A 17,515-nucleotide genomic window follows, 5' to 3' on the forward strand; every position below is an offset into this window, starting at 1 on the left:
TGTGAATACAGAGTATCAGGATGAAAATGTACTTTAAAGATAATACTACTCATACTAATACAGAGTATTATGAGGAATATGTGTTTTAGATAACTTATATTAAAACAGTGTCAGGAGGAATGTGTTTTAGATAATACTTATATTAATACATAGCCTAGCATCAGGAGTATTATGTGTTTTAGATAATACTTATATTAATACAGAGTGTCAGGAGGAATATGTGTTTTGAGCCCGCTTTGACCACTCGCCACCGAGCTCGAGACGAGCGCCAGTCAGGTGAGACATGACGTCATCGCAGTGAGAAGTGCTGACGCAAGTTCCGCAGGCGACGCTGCGCTACGTCATCCCTCCCCACTCCTTCAGGCTGTACAATAATATCGTTATGCTATAAAATCATATTTATTATTATCATAACAATAACGATGACAACGTGACTAATAACACTGAATCTTTACAATTGTTAGTGGAAATATTCTTATCTTCTTTATATAATTATTGAAGCAACACTTCTGGATATCCTTGTCTTCTCCCCCTCCAAGGCCCAAAGAAACAAAATGAAACGCAGAAACTTTAAGAGGAAACACAACGGTCTGTTAGCGGACAGGGAGCGTCGGCCGCTTCAGAGGCTCAGAGTAAACGTGTAAACGAAACAGAAAGAGCCTTCTGATCTCATTGCCGTAAGTACTTTTAACAGTGAAGTACTATTGACGTCATGACGCTGATCCCTACTCCGCCTCGGGATGATAAAGTACCTGCAGGGTTTGACCTAGTTCAGCATGTGGTCGTCTGTCTCCCCCTAGTGGTCAGACCGCAGACTGGTCGTTTGCCTCCCCCTAGTGGTCAGGCCCCAGACTGGTCGTCAGTCTCCCCCTAGCGGTCAGGCCGCAATCTGCCGGGGGTGTCTGCCTCCCCCTAGCGGTCAGGCCACAGACTGGTCGTCTGTCTCCCCCTAGCAGTCAGGCCGCAAACTGCCGGGGGTGTCTGCCTCCCCCTAGCGGTCAGGCTACAGACTGCCGGGTGAGTCTGCCTCCCCCTAGCGGTCAGGCCGCAGACTGCCGGGTGAGTCTGCTTCTGCCCCAAGTGTTCAGGCCGCAGACTGGCGGTCAGGCCGCAGACTGCCGGGTGAGTCTGCTTCTGCCCCAAGTGGTCAGGCCGCAGACTGTCGGGTGTGTCTGCCTCCCCCTAGCGGTCAGGCCACAGACCTGTCGGTTGCCTCCCCCTAGCGGTCAGGCCGCAGACTGATCGTTTTTCAAACCAACAACCTGGTGCTTCTGAAGAAGGGTTCACGAGCTGCGCCATATGCCAATGGCTATCAATGCAATAAATCACCGTGGGTCCGCCCCTTTACAAGCTGAATCCGCTCCGTGTTTTGAACGCAGTCTGCCTCTTTACAATCATAATCCACTCCGTGTTTTGAAAGCGGTCCGCCACTTGACAAGCTGAATCCACCCCGTGTTTTGAACACGATCCGCCCCGCAGCTTGCGGCTCCCCTCCGAGCTTCTCAAGTTTCAATCCGTCCATCGTTAGCGCGCTGAGCCTCCCGCTCTTCTGCGCGTGTGTGTGTGTAGTCAGGCAGAAGCACGCAGTTGCATACTCTGAGGCGGGGGTCTTATTTGGGAAACGACCGGAAAATCCCACACGTCGTACCGGAGCGGTGAGCCGTCGTGTCTGCCTCGTTTCCGTCCATCTCGGGCCAGGATGTCGGGAGACGCCGAGTCGTCCGGGTTCTCGAGCGAGGAGGTGCTGAACCTCCGCTTCCCTCTCCACCGCGCGTGTAGGGACGGGGACGTCGGCGCGCTGTGCGATCTCCTCCGGTGCGTCACGAGCCCCGCGGAGCTCGCGGCGGAGGACTCGTTCTACGGCTGGACGCCGATCCACTGGGCCGCGCACTTTGGACAGGTTGGTAGCTCCACGGCCGCTGCTGATTATACTGGTTATTTCACTACTGGGAATCTTGCTATTGGTTACCTTCATGTCGAGAACGTGGAGTTGTATATAGAGAGCGCGTGCACATTCCCCGGTGTGAACGCGGTCGGACGTGTGCTTGTAATGGTCGCCAACTGCGCACACGGTTCGCGGGTGATGAACCGTTGGCCGTCGCGTTTCCGTGGCAGGAACAAACGCATCTTCGCGCTGCTTAGCGAGCATCCTCACGGCGGTTGACTGGTCGACCTCCCAGGGCACCGATGTTAGCTCCCTTTCTTTCCGGGCTGTCTTAACGCCTACCGCCGGGCCCGTTGGCGCCATGTCCATCCTGACCGAGCGGAGGTGTGGCGTCCGGCGGGAACACGGAAAAGATCAGAGGCTCTCGTGTCCGCTGACTCGTTCAAAAACGAGCGCCAAGTCGACCGTTGTGTTTTATTATCAGTCTCTGACGAGATCTGACTGTTTGTTTAGTGTGGAAGTTAGTGATTGAATCAGAAGAAGAGTTGTTAACTTACCTGTTTACTAACCTGTTGTTAACTAACCTTTTACTCTTCAGCTGGAGAATAAGGGATGAGTTGTTAACTAACATGTCGTTAACTATGGTTAACTAACCAGTATTTCCCCAGATGGAGTGCGTGATGAGTTGTTAACTAACTTGTCGTTAACTAACCTCCCCAGCTGGAGTGTGTGATGAGTTGTTAACTAACTTGTTATCTAACCTCCCCAGCTGGAGTGCGTGATGCGTCTGGTGGCGGTGGGCTGCGGTGTGAACGCGGTGACCTCGCGCTTCGCCCAGACCCCCACCCACATCGCCGCCTTCGGGGGTCACCCCGCCTGCCTGCTGTGGCTGCTGCAAACCGGGGCGGACATTAGGAAACAGGTATGGCCCGACCGCAGCTAACGTACCTTAATACATGATCTGATACTAGAGAGACATGATCTGAGGATTTGATACATAGGATGCTTACAGTACAATAAACCAGCTGGGGGTTGCTATGGTAAATATTCCTCTCCATTGAAGGCTGTAGTCATAACAGAGGACGTCACGTTGATCCGCGAGAAAAAGACTTGTTGATCTCAGAGGGATCAGACACAGTGAGGATGATGTGTGATGATGTGTGTTGGCTCTGATACAGTGTGTAGTGCAGTGTGTGTTGGCTCTGATACACACAAGCTGTGTTCGAAATCGTTCCCTATCATGGATGTAGTGCACTAAATAGGGTGCACGCCATTTTGTAGGGTGTTCGAATTCTCAGTGGTCCACTATATAGGGCACTATATAGTGGACTTAAAATAGGGTACATACGATGTTCCCTACATGTTACTCCCGTATACCACAATGCAATGCGGTTGTATTTTTCCAGGGGAGAAGAAGAAGCCGAATAACCGCGAAAACGAATACATTTAATGATGGAGTCTCCGGCTTTCGTTTAGAAATGTCAAAATTTATTTGGGATTTAACATAGAATATTTAACATTCAAAATTAATTAAACAAGGAAATGTAACATTCAACATCATACAACCTCCAGCTTTCCTCGTGAGTGCCCGGTTTGTTTACATGATGTGGGCGCATCTGTCTGCATCACACAAATACCCGGGGGATTTACTGACGCAAATGACGTTTAGAAATGTTCAGCGTAGTGTCCGAATTCTCGTTCCCTATTCCCTATATAGTGCACTATATCATGTACACTATATAGGGAATAGGGAACGAGTGTATAGGGAACGATTTCGAACACAGCTACAGTGTGTAGTGCAGTGTGTGTGTTGGCTCTCAGTGTGTCTGGCGCAGTGTGTGTTGCTACAGACAGATCAGGATTAGTTCAGGACTCTGGGAGTTGGAGCGGAGGTTAACTGCAGCACTTTCCTGACCTACATTTAGGGGGGTAACAGACGCCTCCAACGGCTTTACATCCCTCCCCCGCCCTGTTTGTCTAGGCGGGGGGGGGGGGGTAAAGTTCACACCCTCGTCTTCCTCCAGCCTGCGTCTGATCTCTGGAGGGGAGGGGGGGGGGAGGCTGCTGGCTGCAGAACATGTTGCCTTGGAGATGGACCGAGGCCAATATGACTGTGTGATTGGTTGATACCAGGTCATGTGACCATGTTGGTTGATCTCCTCCCCAGGACTATGTGGGAGAGGCCCCGGTCCACAAGGCTGCCCGCGCGGGCAGCCTGGAGTGTGTGAGGGCTCTGCTGACGCAGGGCGCCCAGGCTGAGTAAGTCCTACTCCTCCCTCCGTCGCTGTCTCTACTACCAGCACCTAACACGCCTTCTGCAGGGGCACCACCAAACCACCGGCCTGCAGGGCTCCCCTCTCCACCAGGAGAGTTAGGAGATCCCCTTTCTACGGTGATCGATAAGAGATCCCGTTTCTACGGTGATAGTTAGGAGATCCCGTTTCTACGGTGATAGTTAGGAGATCCCGTTTCTGCGGTGATAGTTAGGAGATCCCGTTTCTACGGTGATAGTTATGAGATCCCGTTTCTGCGGTGATAGTTAGGAGATCCCGTTTCTACGGTGATAGTTAGAAGATCCCGTTTCTGCGCTGATCGATAAGAGATCCCGTTTCTACGGTGTTAGGTAGGAGATCCCGTTTCTACGGTGATCGTTAGGAGATACTGTTCTACGGTGATCATTAAGAGATCCCGTTTCCACGGTGATAGGTAGGTGTGGCTTCCTGTGGTAAAGCTGTAGATGAACCCTGAAGACCTCTGTATCAAAATCATCACATTCAGTGGCAGCTACAGACACGTGGTTTGAATCTGACCCACTGGCTAGAATATCACATACCTGGCCCCATAAGCTTTCTATCCTTTGATTTACATTTATCGATAATCAAATAATAGCCATTTATTAACATATTTAGGGCTAGTCCTTAATATTGGCAGTTCATAATTCAACAACACTGGGCACACACACTCCTCACACGTTTATTTAAAAAGAAACCTATAACTCTAGTTTGCATGTTTTGGTGGTGTTCCCCTGCAATGTAACATTTAGAACGATTATAGAAACTGTATAATAGAACAATTCACATCAAGTTTCTTTCTTTGTATAATGGCCACCTTAATCACAGTTAAAATGTGTATGGTTTCTTCAAGATAGATTTATAACTCAGCTGTAAAATAGTTACATTATTTATGCTTTGCTGAAATGATGATATAAGCAGAGGTGATTACATCCTGTAATTCACGTTTTGTGCAACTAAAGGTTTATGGTTTAAGAAACATGGTTTCATTACACACAGTAGAGAGGAACTTGATGTTGATGTGAGCATAGTAGGCCCTGTTGCATGATCTTTGTTATATCTGAGTGTGGTTTGATTTCTAACCCCTTGTTTGGTTCCGTGTATTGGGTGCTCGGCTGAACTAGATGACCAGGTGCACATCCCTCTGTCTGAGGTAGTGTCAGTTTGAATGCTGCCTTCTGTTGCATCAAATTAAAAGCAGCTTCTGTTGCACAATAAGTATTAATGTGTGTAGGGACTCAGCTGATTGGCTCAAGATATTGTAAGAGGCATAACTAGGCACGCTACTAGCGTTTGCATTTAGCAGACACTTTTATCAAAAGCGACTTACAATAAGTACATTTGTCTGAAGAAAGAGAGACAATATATTGCTGTCGGTACAGTAAGGTACTTAAGAGTCATTATGCATTCTTTATAATGAGGAGTATAACACAGTAAGAGTACTCTATGGTGCAGAGGGATCTCTCTTTCACCTGACTGTTGTTTAACTTAAAGCCATTGTTGCAGACGGCCTTCTGGGCTTCTAGATGTACACGCCCTGATCTGACATGGTCATAGTAATGAAAGAATGCTAATGTGTCAGACCATAACTAGTATCTGGATTCTTTTGTATCATTGAGAGGATTGAGCTAAAAGTAATTACCCAAACCGGTTCACTCTTCCAAGTTCCTTAGAGCCAATTATTAGACATTGTAGTGACCCCACCTCCTACTGTCATCATCAGTCAGTATTAATTAGATGATACATGTTGAAGAGAAATATAGTAAACTTAAGTAAAATCACCAGAGCATTATATTTATATGCATCATATTATGAATTAGATTTGTACAATGAGCTGTTTCATTCTGACACCCTCATAGTCCATTAATCAGATACCACCAGAGTGTTAACACATGCTGTGTTCTTCACTGAATGTATGACCTGCTTCACGGTCTTAATTAATACTGAAAGGGCATGTTGACAACTATTTAACGGTGAGTGTAGTTCAGTGGATACAGAGCATCAGCACATTTCTAAACATTCAAGCTGGCCTATTGACTGCAGAGCGGTTGGCTTTCAGTAAGAGATCTCAATATTAGTGGCTAAAACTTGTAGGTGCGGTCAATGAACCACTTAACGCAATAAGACCCATTTCAGATCGGCATGCAATGCTCTAAATAGAACCGGTTCCTCACTAGCGGGCTGGACACAGCATGTCTAGGTACTGACTGGAGCTCTGGGGGCTTACCTGATGCTAGGGTGAGAGGATGTGCGCTTGGTCACCTGCTTCTGTGGGCACTGATGTGATGATGATTAACTTGTTTTTTCCCTACAGGCCTTAGAATTGTTTCTTACGTCATGTCCTTTTTTAGCTTATGTTCCAAAAATAAGGAGGCTCACTGGCAGCAGGAAAGTACAGCCAGTCTAGGTGGGAAACAGCTCATGACAACTTTAAGACGCTTTCTGTAACTTAAGTTAAAAATGAACTTCAACTTTAATGTACACAAGATAACATTTGATCAATGCCAAAACGAAGGTTCCTGTGAAGAAACAGAAGATAAGTATAAGAATACACATTTAATATCTACAATATATTCAAACCAAATATACACAAAACCTCTAACAGAGTAAATTAAGGTGATACAGGTCATCAGATTTCCACAAAGCCACACACGGGGCCAGACACATCCTCAACTTCAATAAATGAGCTGATTGGAAGACACACCTTGAGGCAAATTAAATGTTAAATGCTCGTATGAGCACGTATGATTTGATACCAACGACCGCTAACAGGAGGTCAGTCGGGATAGAAACGTAGAAAAATAATGGAGGTCAGTCATCCTCAGGAAGTAACGACCTGTAAGACCCTCTGACACCTGGCGAGGACCCCCAGCTCTAAGAACAGGGAGTAGAGCTCTCAGTACAGGGGGACCCCATCGGAGGAGGACAGCTCTCAGTACAGGGGGACCCCATCACAGGAGTAGAGCTCTCAGTACAGAGAGTAGAGTGACCCCATCAGAGGAGGACAGCTCTCAGTACAGGGGGACCCCATCACAGGAGGACAGCTCTCAGTACAGGGTGACCCCGTCAGAGGAGGACAGCTCTCAGTACAGAGAGTAGAGTGACCCCATCAGAGGAGGACAGCTCTCAGTACAGAGAGTAGAGTGACCCCATCAGAGGAGGACAGCTCTCAGTACAGAGAGTAGAGTGACCCCATCAGAGGAGGACAGCTCTCAGTACAGAGAGTAGAGTGACCCCATCAGAGGAGGACAGCTCTCAGTACAGGGGGACCCCATCACAGGAGGACAGCTCTCAGTACAGAGTGACCCCATCACAGGAGGAGGACAGCTCTCAGTACAGGGTGACCCCATCAGAGGACAGCTCTCAGTACAGAGAGTAGAGTGACCCCATCACAGGAGGACAGCTCTCAGTACAGGGTGACCCCGTCAGAGGAGGACAGCTCTCAGTACAGAGAGTAGAGTGACCCCATCAGAGGAGGACAGCTCTCAGTACAGGGGGACCCCATCACAGGAGGACAGCTCTCAGTACAGAGTGACCCCATCACAGGAGGAGGACAGCTCTCAGTACAGGGTGACCCCATCAGAGGACAGCTCTCAGTACAGAGAGTAGAGTGACCCCATCACAGGAGGACAGCTCTCAGTACAGAGTGACCCCATCAGAGGAGGACAGCTCTCAGTACAGAGAGTAGAGTGACCCCATCACAGGAGGACAGCTCTCAGTACAGAGAGTAGAGTGACCCCATCAGAGGACAGCTCTCGGTACAGAGAGTAGAGTGACCCCATCAGAGGAGGACAGCTCTCAGTACAGAGAGTAGAGTGACCCCATCAGAGGAGGACAGCTCTCAGTACAGAGAGTAGAGTGACCCCATCAGAGGGCAGCTCTCAGTACAGAGAGTAGAGTGACCCCATCACAGGAGGACAGCTCTCAGTACAGAGAGTAGAGTGACCCCATCAGAGGGCAGCTCTCAGTACAGAGGGACCCCATCACAGGAGGACAGCTCTCAGTACAGAGAGTAGTGTGACCCCATCAGAGGGCAGCTCTCAGTACAGAGAGTAGTGTGACCCCATCAGAGGAGGACAGCTCTCAGTACAGAGAGTAGAGTGACCCCATCACAGGAGGACAGCTCTCAGTACAGAGAGTAGTGTGACCCCATCAGAGGAGGACAGCTCTCAGTACAGAGAGTAGAGTGACCCCATCACAGGAGGACAGCTCTCAGTACAGGGGGTAGAGTGACCCCATCACAGGAGGACAGCTCTCAGTACAGGGAGTAGAGTGACCCCATCAGAGGAGGACAGCTCTCAGTACAGAGTGACCCCATCACAGAGTGTAGGGTGATTATCTTAATGAAGGGTGAATTCGCCCAAGACGTTAAAGGCCGTTCCAGGGCCAGCTGTGGGCTGGCGTGGTGGAGCCTTCCTCTTGGGGTCCGACCCCAGACCGCATGTGACCGTGCCAGAGACCGAGCCTTAGCCAGGTTACCTTAGCGCAGGTTCAGCCTTTACCATGTGCAGAGAAGCTGTTAGCTCACAGCTCTTAGCACCAACTTTATCCACATTGAAATCAAAATCACAACTTAACACATCTGTTCACGTTCATTCATTATTTAATTAACATTTCACCTAAATTAATAAAGACTAAACAGATGTACGATGTACAAGATGGTTTAAAATACTCCAGAGAGATTAGAAAGTAATCACTAAACTCAATATGAATGTTCTCACAATCGTCAACTTCCCCAGCTACCAAATAATACACTATTCCGGTTTTATTCATAATCATGTATTAAGATAATAGTATCATATATAATAGATAATAATAACCACCAACAACATAATATAATTTCCCAATAGGGGGAAAATATTTGATTTGAAATTCCGGAAAAACTTAAACATACTTCCACAAATGTTACAAGCATAGACTGTGCTTATACATACAATTTATATTATAAAATATCTATAGGTATTATATTATTTTGGATTTTCATACCAATGTACATTTTGTACATTTTAATAAATACGTTGTGTCTGCCAGTCCAGATGCTGTCTCCAGTTGAACCTTCCCTGGACCCAAACAGGAACTCAAATGTTTACTTCCGAACACTATATATCTATACACATTACAGTCGGTATTAAACCGACTGTAATGAGAGTCGAATTCCGTTCCTAGAGAAAGCATGAATCACCAGCACCCTTAACCATGTCCCAGGAGGTACAATGAGGCCCAGAGACAACACGTTACAGTGCATTGGGAAAGTATTCAGACCCCTCATTGAAACATCACTCCTCATTCACCATGTTCTTCCCCAAAATAAATAGGGAGAACATGCTACTGTACTTTTTAAGCAATCGCTTGTTCACCTCCATGCCTTTACTTGGTTCTTTGTCGAACTGCTTTCTGCAGTGACTACACCCACTAGTCTTCTTGAGGTCATGATGGATATATCTGGGGAAGGCCCTCTTTCATCGTCCCCCAAGTCAGGGGGGGCTTCCCAGCCACGGCTCCTGATGTTTCCGTCGGGCTGTGCCCCACACATATCCAGAGACGTCCAATGCCTCCTGCGTTTGGCCTTCTCGGCTGTGGGCCCATCGTTCCTCCTTCGAGGAGAAACCTTTTCCCTCTTCTGAGGTCCTGATCGCTTTGGATCAGGCTTTCACAAAGATCTCTCTTCCGTTTTATTCTTGATATTCTTGATCTTTCACTCCATCCTGACTCGTCCTTCAGAACCTGCCAATGAAGAGCTCCTCACAGCATGAGGTCAGCATCACGGCGCTCCACCTCCTGGAGGGTGAATGACAAGGGGGTGAGCCAAGACCATGCAGAGAGAACCATCCTGAAGAACCACGCCTCCCCCTGGGTTCTCCTGCTCCACAGTCCCCCCCCCCCCGTAGCCTGCCAGCCCCAGGGGGATTCTGGGGGGTCCCAGCTTCTTCCACTAATGGAAGCTACTTTGGTCTCTGAATTCCCCAAAGAAGAAGTGTTCCCTAGACGACTCATCACATCAACTGGAAAGGACCCAGAGTGACCCCCAATCAGGTTCTAGAAACATCGAAGGAATGAGGAATGGAGGATTGGTCTGAATACTTCCCTAATGCACTAAAAACATCGGTATGTGTTGAGAATATTATCGTGATACGTTTGACACACTTCATTACATTTAATTTGACACACAGCCGTTTATATTGTAAATGATTCATGGAATTTCAGATCAAATATTGTTATTCTAAAACATCAAACGTGAATAAACCTTAGTTTAATTATATAACTAGTGGGACCCTATGAAACTAAACCCAAGTCTTGAATGCGTTTTAGGTTTGTCATGAGTCGGTGGTGGCGGGTTAGCGTGTAGCGGCAGCCTTTAGAGTAGTGACCGTGGGCGCTTGTTGGAGGGTTAGAACAGCTAGTAACTGTATACTGCTAACATCTTGTTGCAATAGTTTTACACTGTCAATTTATTATGCCGATTATTTCACCTATTAAAACTGTTTTATCTGTCTGTCACTTACAATATTAACCCCATGATATCGTACAGTCTGTTTTGACATCTGATCTTTTGTCATCTTTCTTTCCTGAAAGTGACAATAAGTACGAAATAAATTCTGTACTGTTAACGGAACAGAACCCTACGTTTTAATGTTTTACAGCCATTGAATTGGAAATGACTTGGTTTGGTCAAGTAATCCTTGAAAGGGGGAGAATAGACACTGCTGCCCCGTTCCCTGGGATAGCTGCACTGTTGTGGCTTTGAGTGTTCTCACTATCGCTTCCTACCTCCACTCGGGCAAACTGTTGAGGTATTTCTTGCGGTGATTGGTTTTAATGCTAGGACTTTATGAATCAAAACGTTAAATTTAATATGTACGTTTTTTAGACATGCATGCTTTGCTATTCATAATTGTTTCTATAATGAGTTTATTTCTTTGATTTGTTATTTTTAACTAACCATAGGATCACCTTGTGAGGACAGGTTAGTCATGTGAGTCCCACCATGTAGCATGATGACAGGGAGCTGGGAGATAGAGACTGGAGGAAATCAAAGAGCAGGCATTTACTACGAATTAACGCTTCCTTTAACTGTCCTGGCAAGATGGGGGTGAGGAGACACCTTTGCTCTGGTGTCGGTTGGTGTTTGGTCTCACTATCTACGAGTAATACTGCTTATAAACCTATCAGGTAGTAAGGTATAATATATCTGTTTATTTTATGAATTTAAAACTCATGTAGGTTCCCGTCAGAGACAGAATAAAAAACATTGCGACAATATCTGAGAAATAACCTTGAAAAACATTCAAAGAGATGAGTCAGATTAACTGAGTCATAACCCACAATTAACTAGTTATATTTTGTTATTCTACATTAAACTATTATACAGTTGTTGGTTTTCTACAATATTACATTATGTTTTTCTACAACTATCAGATTTCCCTGTGCCCTACTACATGGTGTAACCACTGTGTACCTGCTACATGGTGTAACCACCGTGTACCTGCTACATGGGGTAACCACTGTGTACCTGCTACATGGGGTAACCACTGTGTACCTGCTACATGGTGTACCTGCGGCTGTTGAGGCCTCAACGAGCAGCGACATGAAAGCCCAGTTTCAGGCAGTTTCTTATTTTGGGATTATTTGATACAGTTTCCTATTGCAAGCATTTTTGTCGCCAACCTTTGATCCGAGCTGGACTTGGCATTAATCATGGATAGAACTGGAGAACTGGAGTGGAAAATGTACTGCTAAATGATCTTAAAATGGTTCAACCCAGAGATCAGGAATGACCCTGAACTGAGTGAGTGCAGGTCACAAAACCAAACGCTCCCTAAGTGAGACCACCCACCCCTAAACGAGACCTTCCATCCTTCAGTGAGACCATCCACCCTTAAATGAGACCATCCACCCTTAAGTGAGACCATCCACCCTTAAATTAGACCATCCACCCTTAATGAGACCATCCACCCTTTATGAGACCAACCACCCTTTATGAGACCATCCACCCTTAAGTGAGACCATCCACCCTTTATGAGACCATCCACCCTTAAGTGAGACCATCCACCCTTTATGAGACCAACCACCCTTTATGAGACCAACCACCCTTTATGAGACCAACCACCCTTTATGAGACCATCCACCCTTTATGAGACCATCCACCCTTTATGAGACCATCCACCCTTTATGAGACCATCCACCCTTTATGAGACCATCCACCCTTTATGAGACCATCCACCCTTAAGTGAGACCATCCACCCTTTAGTGAGACCATCCACCCTTTATGAGACCATCCACCCTTTATGAGACCATCCACCCGTTAGTGAGATCATCCACCTGTTAGTGAGACCATCCACCCGTTAGTGAGACCATCCACCCTTTATGAGACCATCCACCCTTTATGAGACCATCCACCCTTTATGAGACCATCCACCCTTTATGAGACCATCCACCCTTTATGAGACCATCCACCCTTTATGAGACCATCCACCCTTTATGAGACCATCCACCCGTTAGTGAGACCATCCAGCCGTTAGTGAGACCATCCACCCTTTAGTGAGACCATCCACCCTTTAGTGAGACCATCCACCCGTTAGTGAGACCATCCAGCCGTTAGTGAGACCATCCACCAACCACACGAGGGCAGACCACCTGGGGGCTTTGGAAGCGTTCATTTGATGGGACTCTATTCAGATTGATGTGTTTTAATTTTTATTTCAAATTCTACCGAGAATGTTTTTCATGTGCACCATTTCCTCAACTTTATTTACACACCTGCTTAGCAGGAAAGAAGGAACAGTTAATCATTTGATTTAGTTTTATCTATAAATAAGCAAACAATGGACTTGTAGTGAGACCAAATCTAGTTCGGTGTTTGGGAGGCAATGTCACTTGGTTCAACATACTTCCTATTAGACTCTTCCTTTTTATTATATTTATCATTATTATTATGATAACATTATGGTAAATATGTAGTAAGGCCATATGGTGTTCTTAGAGGAGACTTTAGAACAGTGCATTAGCTCCTCCCTGATGACCAGCCCCCCCCTGTAGGCGTGGCTCCACCTCATTATTTACACAAAGCCCCGCTGTGTTCTCAGAGCGCTGTTCACCGGTGTCTTGTGACCTTTAGCCTACAAACAAGTGTCAGCAGTGGATTAAACTTGGCAGTTTGATGTATTTACCGTTGGCCTCCTAAATCATTGGGCTGAATACCATTCATGGAGCCGTGATAGACATCTTTAGAAGCTTGTTGCCCTTTATAAGAAACAACTGCCTCCCCTCTGCCTAAGTCTATTCCCTTAAGTATATAATTAGTTAATATTTGGGTATCTTCAACCAATGACATTGTTTCCATCACTAATATAAACCCAAAGATTATGTTGACATCACTGCATTGTTTGCTTGTTCATAACCCCCCACATAGTTCACAGATAGCTGCTGCATCAGGATATGAGGAGGTTCTGCTGCCAGGGCGGTTGTCCCAAAGGGCTGAGCTCTGTGGATCCAGGGCTGATTAAGTTATTGATCCAGGGCTGATGAAGATATTGATCCAGGGCTGATGAAGATATTGATAGGATTATTATTAAGACATGGATGGATCAAGCTTTCCGGGGGCTTCAAGGTTTCCGGAAACGGGAGTGCTCGAGGCCTTTCTTCGTTCCGCATTCTGAACTTCCTTCTTGTGATTCCACCGCTTGACTCTGATGGAACCCAAGCAGGAAGTGACGACACGGAAGACTTATCTACTTCCTGGACCCATGGCGTCCAGACCCTGTCCTACATGTTGGAGAAGAAAAATCGCCCTCCTTGTCCGCTGCCTGCGCTCCCTGACGCCCCATCTCCTGTTTCTACTTAATTTCACCCTATAATTATCAAGAACCAAGAACAGCTGACTCCACCTTCTGGGTCCGGCGAAGAGCTTGTGTCTCAGATGAAGACGGCGATCACAGCGTCTCCTCTCACCTCTTGATGACCAGCAGGACCTCCACAGACCAGTCCACAGCACAGTCCACAGCACAGTCCACAGACCAGCGGTCAGCCTGTAGACACTAGAGGAGGTACCATTAGCGGATCACCCAGACGTTCAGTCCTTCATTGAAACTGTTGTTACTCGTCTGAATCATATCCTCCTGCAGCAGATATCGTTCCCCTTATTAAGCACTTTTTAATCAGGCTTTAGCGTGTTATGGACTATGATCCCAGAAGGATCATACGTCATCCATCATCGATGACGAGGATAGTGCAGGCCGTATGTGTGTGTGTGTGGACGGTGTCTGTCTGTGTGTCCTCCGAGTGCCTGGTGAGTGCGTGCTGATTGGTTGTCCTCACGCGGTCCCCGGGGGGTGCTGACGCGTGCCCTTCCTGTCGTACAGCCTGAGGAACGCCAGCGGGCTGACCGCGGCCGACCTGGCCCACGCCCAGGGCTTCCGGGAGTGCGCTGAGGTCCTCTTCAACGCCCAGAACATCCAGAGGAACCTAGCCCCCGCCCAGGGCCCACTGGGGGGGTTCGGCCTGAACGGGTCCGCCCACAACGGGGACCACGCCCTCCAGGGGCGCAGCTTCCTGTCCGCAGCCCCGAACAGGAAACGGTCGTTTGATGGCATGGAGGACAGTCAGTTTAAGAAGCCAAGAACCAACGGTACGCCCCAAAGCATGCTCCTCATTAAACCTCATTAAGATATGCACCTCATTAAGACATGCTCCTCATTAAACCTCATTAAGACATGCTCCTCATTGAACCTCATTAAGACATGCTCCTCATTAAGACGTGCTCCTCATTAAGACATGCTCCTCATTGAACCTCATTAAGACATGCTCCCCATTAAAACGTGCTCCTCATTAAGACATGCTCCTCATTGAAACTCATTAAGACATGCTCCTCATTAAGACATGCTCCTCATTAAGACGTGCTCCTCATTGAACCTCATTAAGACATGCTCCTCATTAACCATGTTCCTCGTTACCCCCCCAGGCTTCGGCGCCCCCCCAGGACTGCTGAACGGAGGAGGCGCTGGAGAGGACCTCATGGAGAGCATGCTGGAGGAGTCCTCCTCAACCTCAGGTGGGCCCGCCCCCTTTACCTTCGGGCCCTTGGCCCCGCCCCCCGGGCCGAACCAGAGGGAGGACTGGGCCCCCGCCGCGCCCCGGGAGCAGGAGATCATCACCGTGGGCGCCATGCAGACCCCCTGCCGCTGCACCAACTCCTACGCCTACCTCTAGGGGGCGTAGCTCTGGAGGGCGAGGCGCCCCCTCTGGAGGGCTAGCACCTAGCTTCAGAGGGTTAGCACCTAGCTTCAGAGTTAGCGCCTAGCTTCAGAGTTAGCGCCTATCTTCAGAGTTAGCACCTAGCTGCAGAGTTAGCGCCTAGCTTCAGAGGGTTAGCACCTGGCTTCAGCGGGTTAGCGCCTAGCTTCAGAGGGTTAGCCGGCCGTGGTGTTGTAGTGGCTCGTCTAGGGGTTTACTTTGTTGCTTTGGAATAGAGTTGTGTCATAATGGGTTTTCCACCTTTTCTTAAGATGAGTAATATATTATTCTCCTTCGAGGTTCCTCGTTTGTTAGATCTGTTTGTCGGTTTTGGTCAAGGTTATAAAAGTTGTATAAAAGATTTTGGTTGGTAAACAGAATGTTTGTTTTCTTGCACAATTTACAGGAACATGATAACCAGGGATGTGTAGACCAGTGGGTCAGGAGTTTGTGATGGCTGTAAATATAGGGCCCAAATTCATGCATCTACACAAGTAAAACTTAGTTTTAGAAGTTCTTAGAAGGGAGAGTTTGTGTGTTCAGTGCCTTGTTACCCTTGGTTCACATCCATTCAGGGGATTTCTTCGTTTAGCTTTAGCCTGACAATTTCCTTCTCATTTGTTAGAGGAGAGTTTCACTATAAGCCAAAGCATATGATGAATGTTATTAATCAAGATGAGCTACACTGAAGCCGTCCTCGGTGTGGAGGTTCAGGCTGACGCTTCAATGTGTAAATCTGGTGTAAAGGTAGCTGGAGTTCTACTGTTGGCCGACGACATGTGAGATTAATCGCTGCTCTTGTGACTCTTGATGTCATGAATGACAGTATAGGGAAGTTTAGCTCATTGATATTGACTATCTCAATTCAGCTTTGACATTTACAAATGGAGGCTAGGTCAGGATGTTCTGTCTCATTAAACTAATCGAGGCATTGGTTAAAGGAACGTCCCGGGCTGAGGGAGGGGCGGAACTACGGTTCTCTGATGTGCTGAACCCAGGAGGGGTTCGGGTTGAGGCTCTGAACCGAGAGCTCTCCTCACCCAGGGAGACGTTGAGTCCACCAGGCCGGTCAGACCGCCTGGAGCCCCGGCTGTGGCCTGGAGCCCGGTCCTCCAGGCTGCAGCCTGTGACAGTGTGTCACTCCAGCTCTGCCAGCTGTCCGTTGATTCGCCGACTGCTGTTCTGTACTGCGTGCCGTGACCGCTCCTCTATATTGTGGTTTTGTCTCATCTCTAGTGGCAGGTGAAACACACTCTGGGGATTTTACCTCAAATGGCCACAGCCAGCGAGGGGGGGGGACCCCAGAGACCGGCGGGGTCCAGCAGCCTGCCTACGGGGACGAGGCTCCCAGTGCAGGCAGTCAGCTGGAGCACCAGACGTCGGTCAAGGCAGAGCAGTTTTATGACCACGCGTTCTTCAGCACCATGCTCCTCTACCACGGGTCATGAGACCGGGTCTTCGGCACCATGCTCCTCTATAGGCTCATGAGACCGGGTCTTCACCTCACAACCACGCTATGCTTCATTTGTTAAAAAAATTAAAAGAAACACATGGAAGGGAAGGCTTGTATTTCCAGAATTTGCTGTTTTCAATGTATATACTTGTTCTGTCTTTGTTAAGGTTTTTGTTATTAGAACCAATACCATAAGTTCATTGGTCACTATGCTGAGCTTCGTTTTTTTAAATACACTTTATTAACTTGTTTTATTTGGGAACGAATACGCATCGATGTATTTAACCAATGCCTGTACTATGATAATCCTGTTTAATTAAGGACTTATGTATTTTTCAGATTTCTTGATACAAGTTTGATTGGATGATTGTCACAATGCTCATTAATTACAAATAAAGGGTTTGTGAAACTAAACCTTCAATCTTTTGGCAAGAACTGTTTATTCAAATTTTTGTAACATTTCTCTGATTCCCAAAGCGCACATCACTGATTTGTTATCTATAGTTACTTTATAGTACATATACATGTGAATGTAAAGCTATATCAGTTGAATAATGGATGCAATCTCACCTGTCGGTACGAGCCAGAACCCATCCTATGATCCCACGTCAGTCTGGGTAGAATTGAATAGGGTAGAATTACACGGCGCTATAAACC

General features: G+C 47.3%; 1 protein-coding gene and 2 long non-coding RNA genes across 4 annotated transcripts; 1 reads left to right on the forward strand and 2 right to left on the reverse strand.

Annotated features, from left to right (window-relative positions):
• Positions 1-1,288: 1,288 nt before the first annotated feature.
• Positions 1,289-17,279, forward strand: ankrd10b (ankyrin repeat domain 10b). Of its 2 annotated transcripts, XM_060040569.1 has the most exons (6): positions 1,305-1,900; positions 2,655-2,807; positions 4,053-4,144; positions 14,535-14,800; positions 15,134-15,223; positions 16,642-17,279. In XM_060040569.1, exons 1-6 carry the CDS (start codon positions 1,700-1,702, stop codon positions 16,851-16,853), a joined length of 1,014 nt encoding a protein of 337 aa, XP_059896552.1. In that variant the 5' UTR covers positions 1,305-1,699; the 3' UTR covers positions 16,854-17,279. The 2 variants fall into 2 exon arrangements, with proteins under 2 accessions (XP_059896553.1, XP_059896552.1); XM_060040570.1 differs by having other exon boundaries at positions 1,289-1,900; positions 15,134-17,279.
• On the reverse strand, positions 9,505-12,265 carry LOC132448999 (uncharacterized). Its single transcript, XR_009523475.1, has 2 exons — positions 11,730-12,265; positions 9,505-11,686 (listed from the first exon to the last, which is right to left on the reverse strand). It is a non-coding gene; the product is annotated as an uncharacterized LOC132448999 (long non-coding RNA).
• On the reverse strand, positions 12,465-14,535 carry LOC132449001 (uncharacterized). The gene is made up of 2 exons (XR_009523477.1): positions 12,669-14,535; positions 12,465-12,495 (listed from the first exon to the last, which is right to left on the reverse strand). It is a non-coding gene; the product is annotated as an uncharacterized LOC132449001 (long non-coding RNA).
• Positions 17,280-17,515: the final 236 nt, after the last annotated feature.

Source organism: Gadus macrocephalus, chromosome 20 (assembly GCF_031168955.1).
Source record: "Gadus macrocephalus chromosome 20, ASM3116895v1".
NCBI classification, from domain to species: domain Eukaryota; kingdom Metazoa; phylum Chordata; class Actinopteri; order Gadiformes; family Gadidae; genus Gadus; species Gadus macrocephalus.

Excerpts from the sequence above, each read along its gene's own strand:
- ankrd10b (XM_060040569.1), top strand. The coding sequence starts at position 1,700 with ATGTCGGGAGACGCCGAGTCGTCCGGGTTCTCGAGCGAGGAGGTGCTG. Across the intron at positions 1,901-2,654 it reads GGGCCGCGCACTTTGGACAG|CTGGAGTGCGTGATGCGTCT; the intron begins GTTGGTAGCTCC and ends TAACCTCCCCAG. Across the intron at positions 4,145-14,534 it reads ACGCAGGGCGCCCAGGCTGA|CCTGAGGAACGCCAGCGGGC; the intron begins GTAAGTCCTACT and ends CCTGTCGTACAG.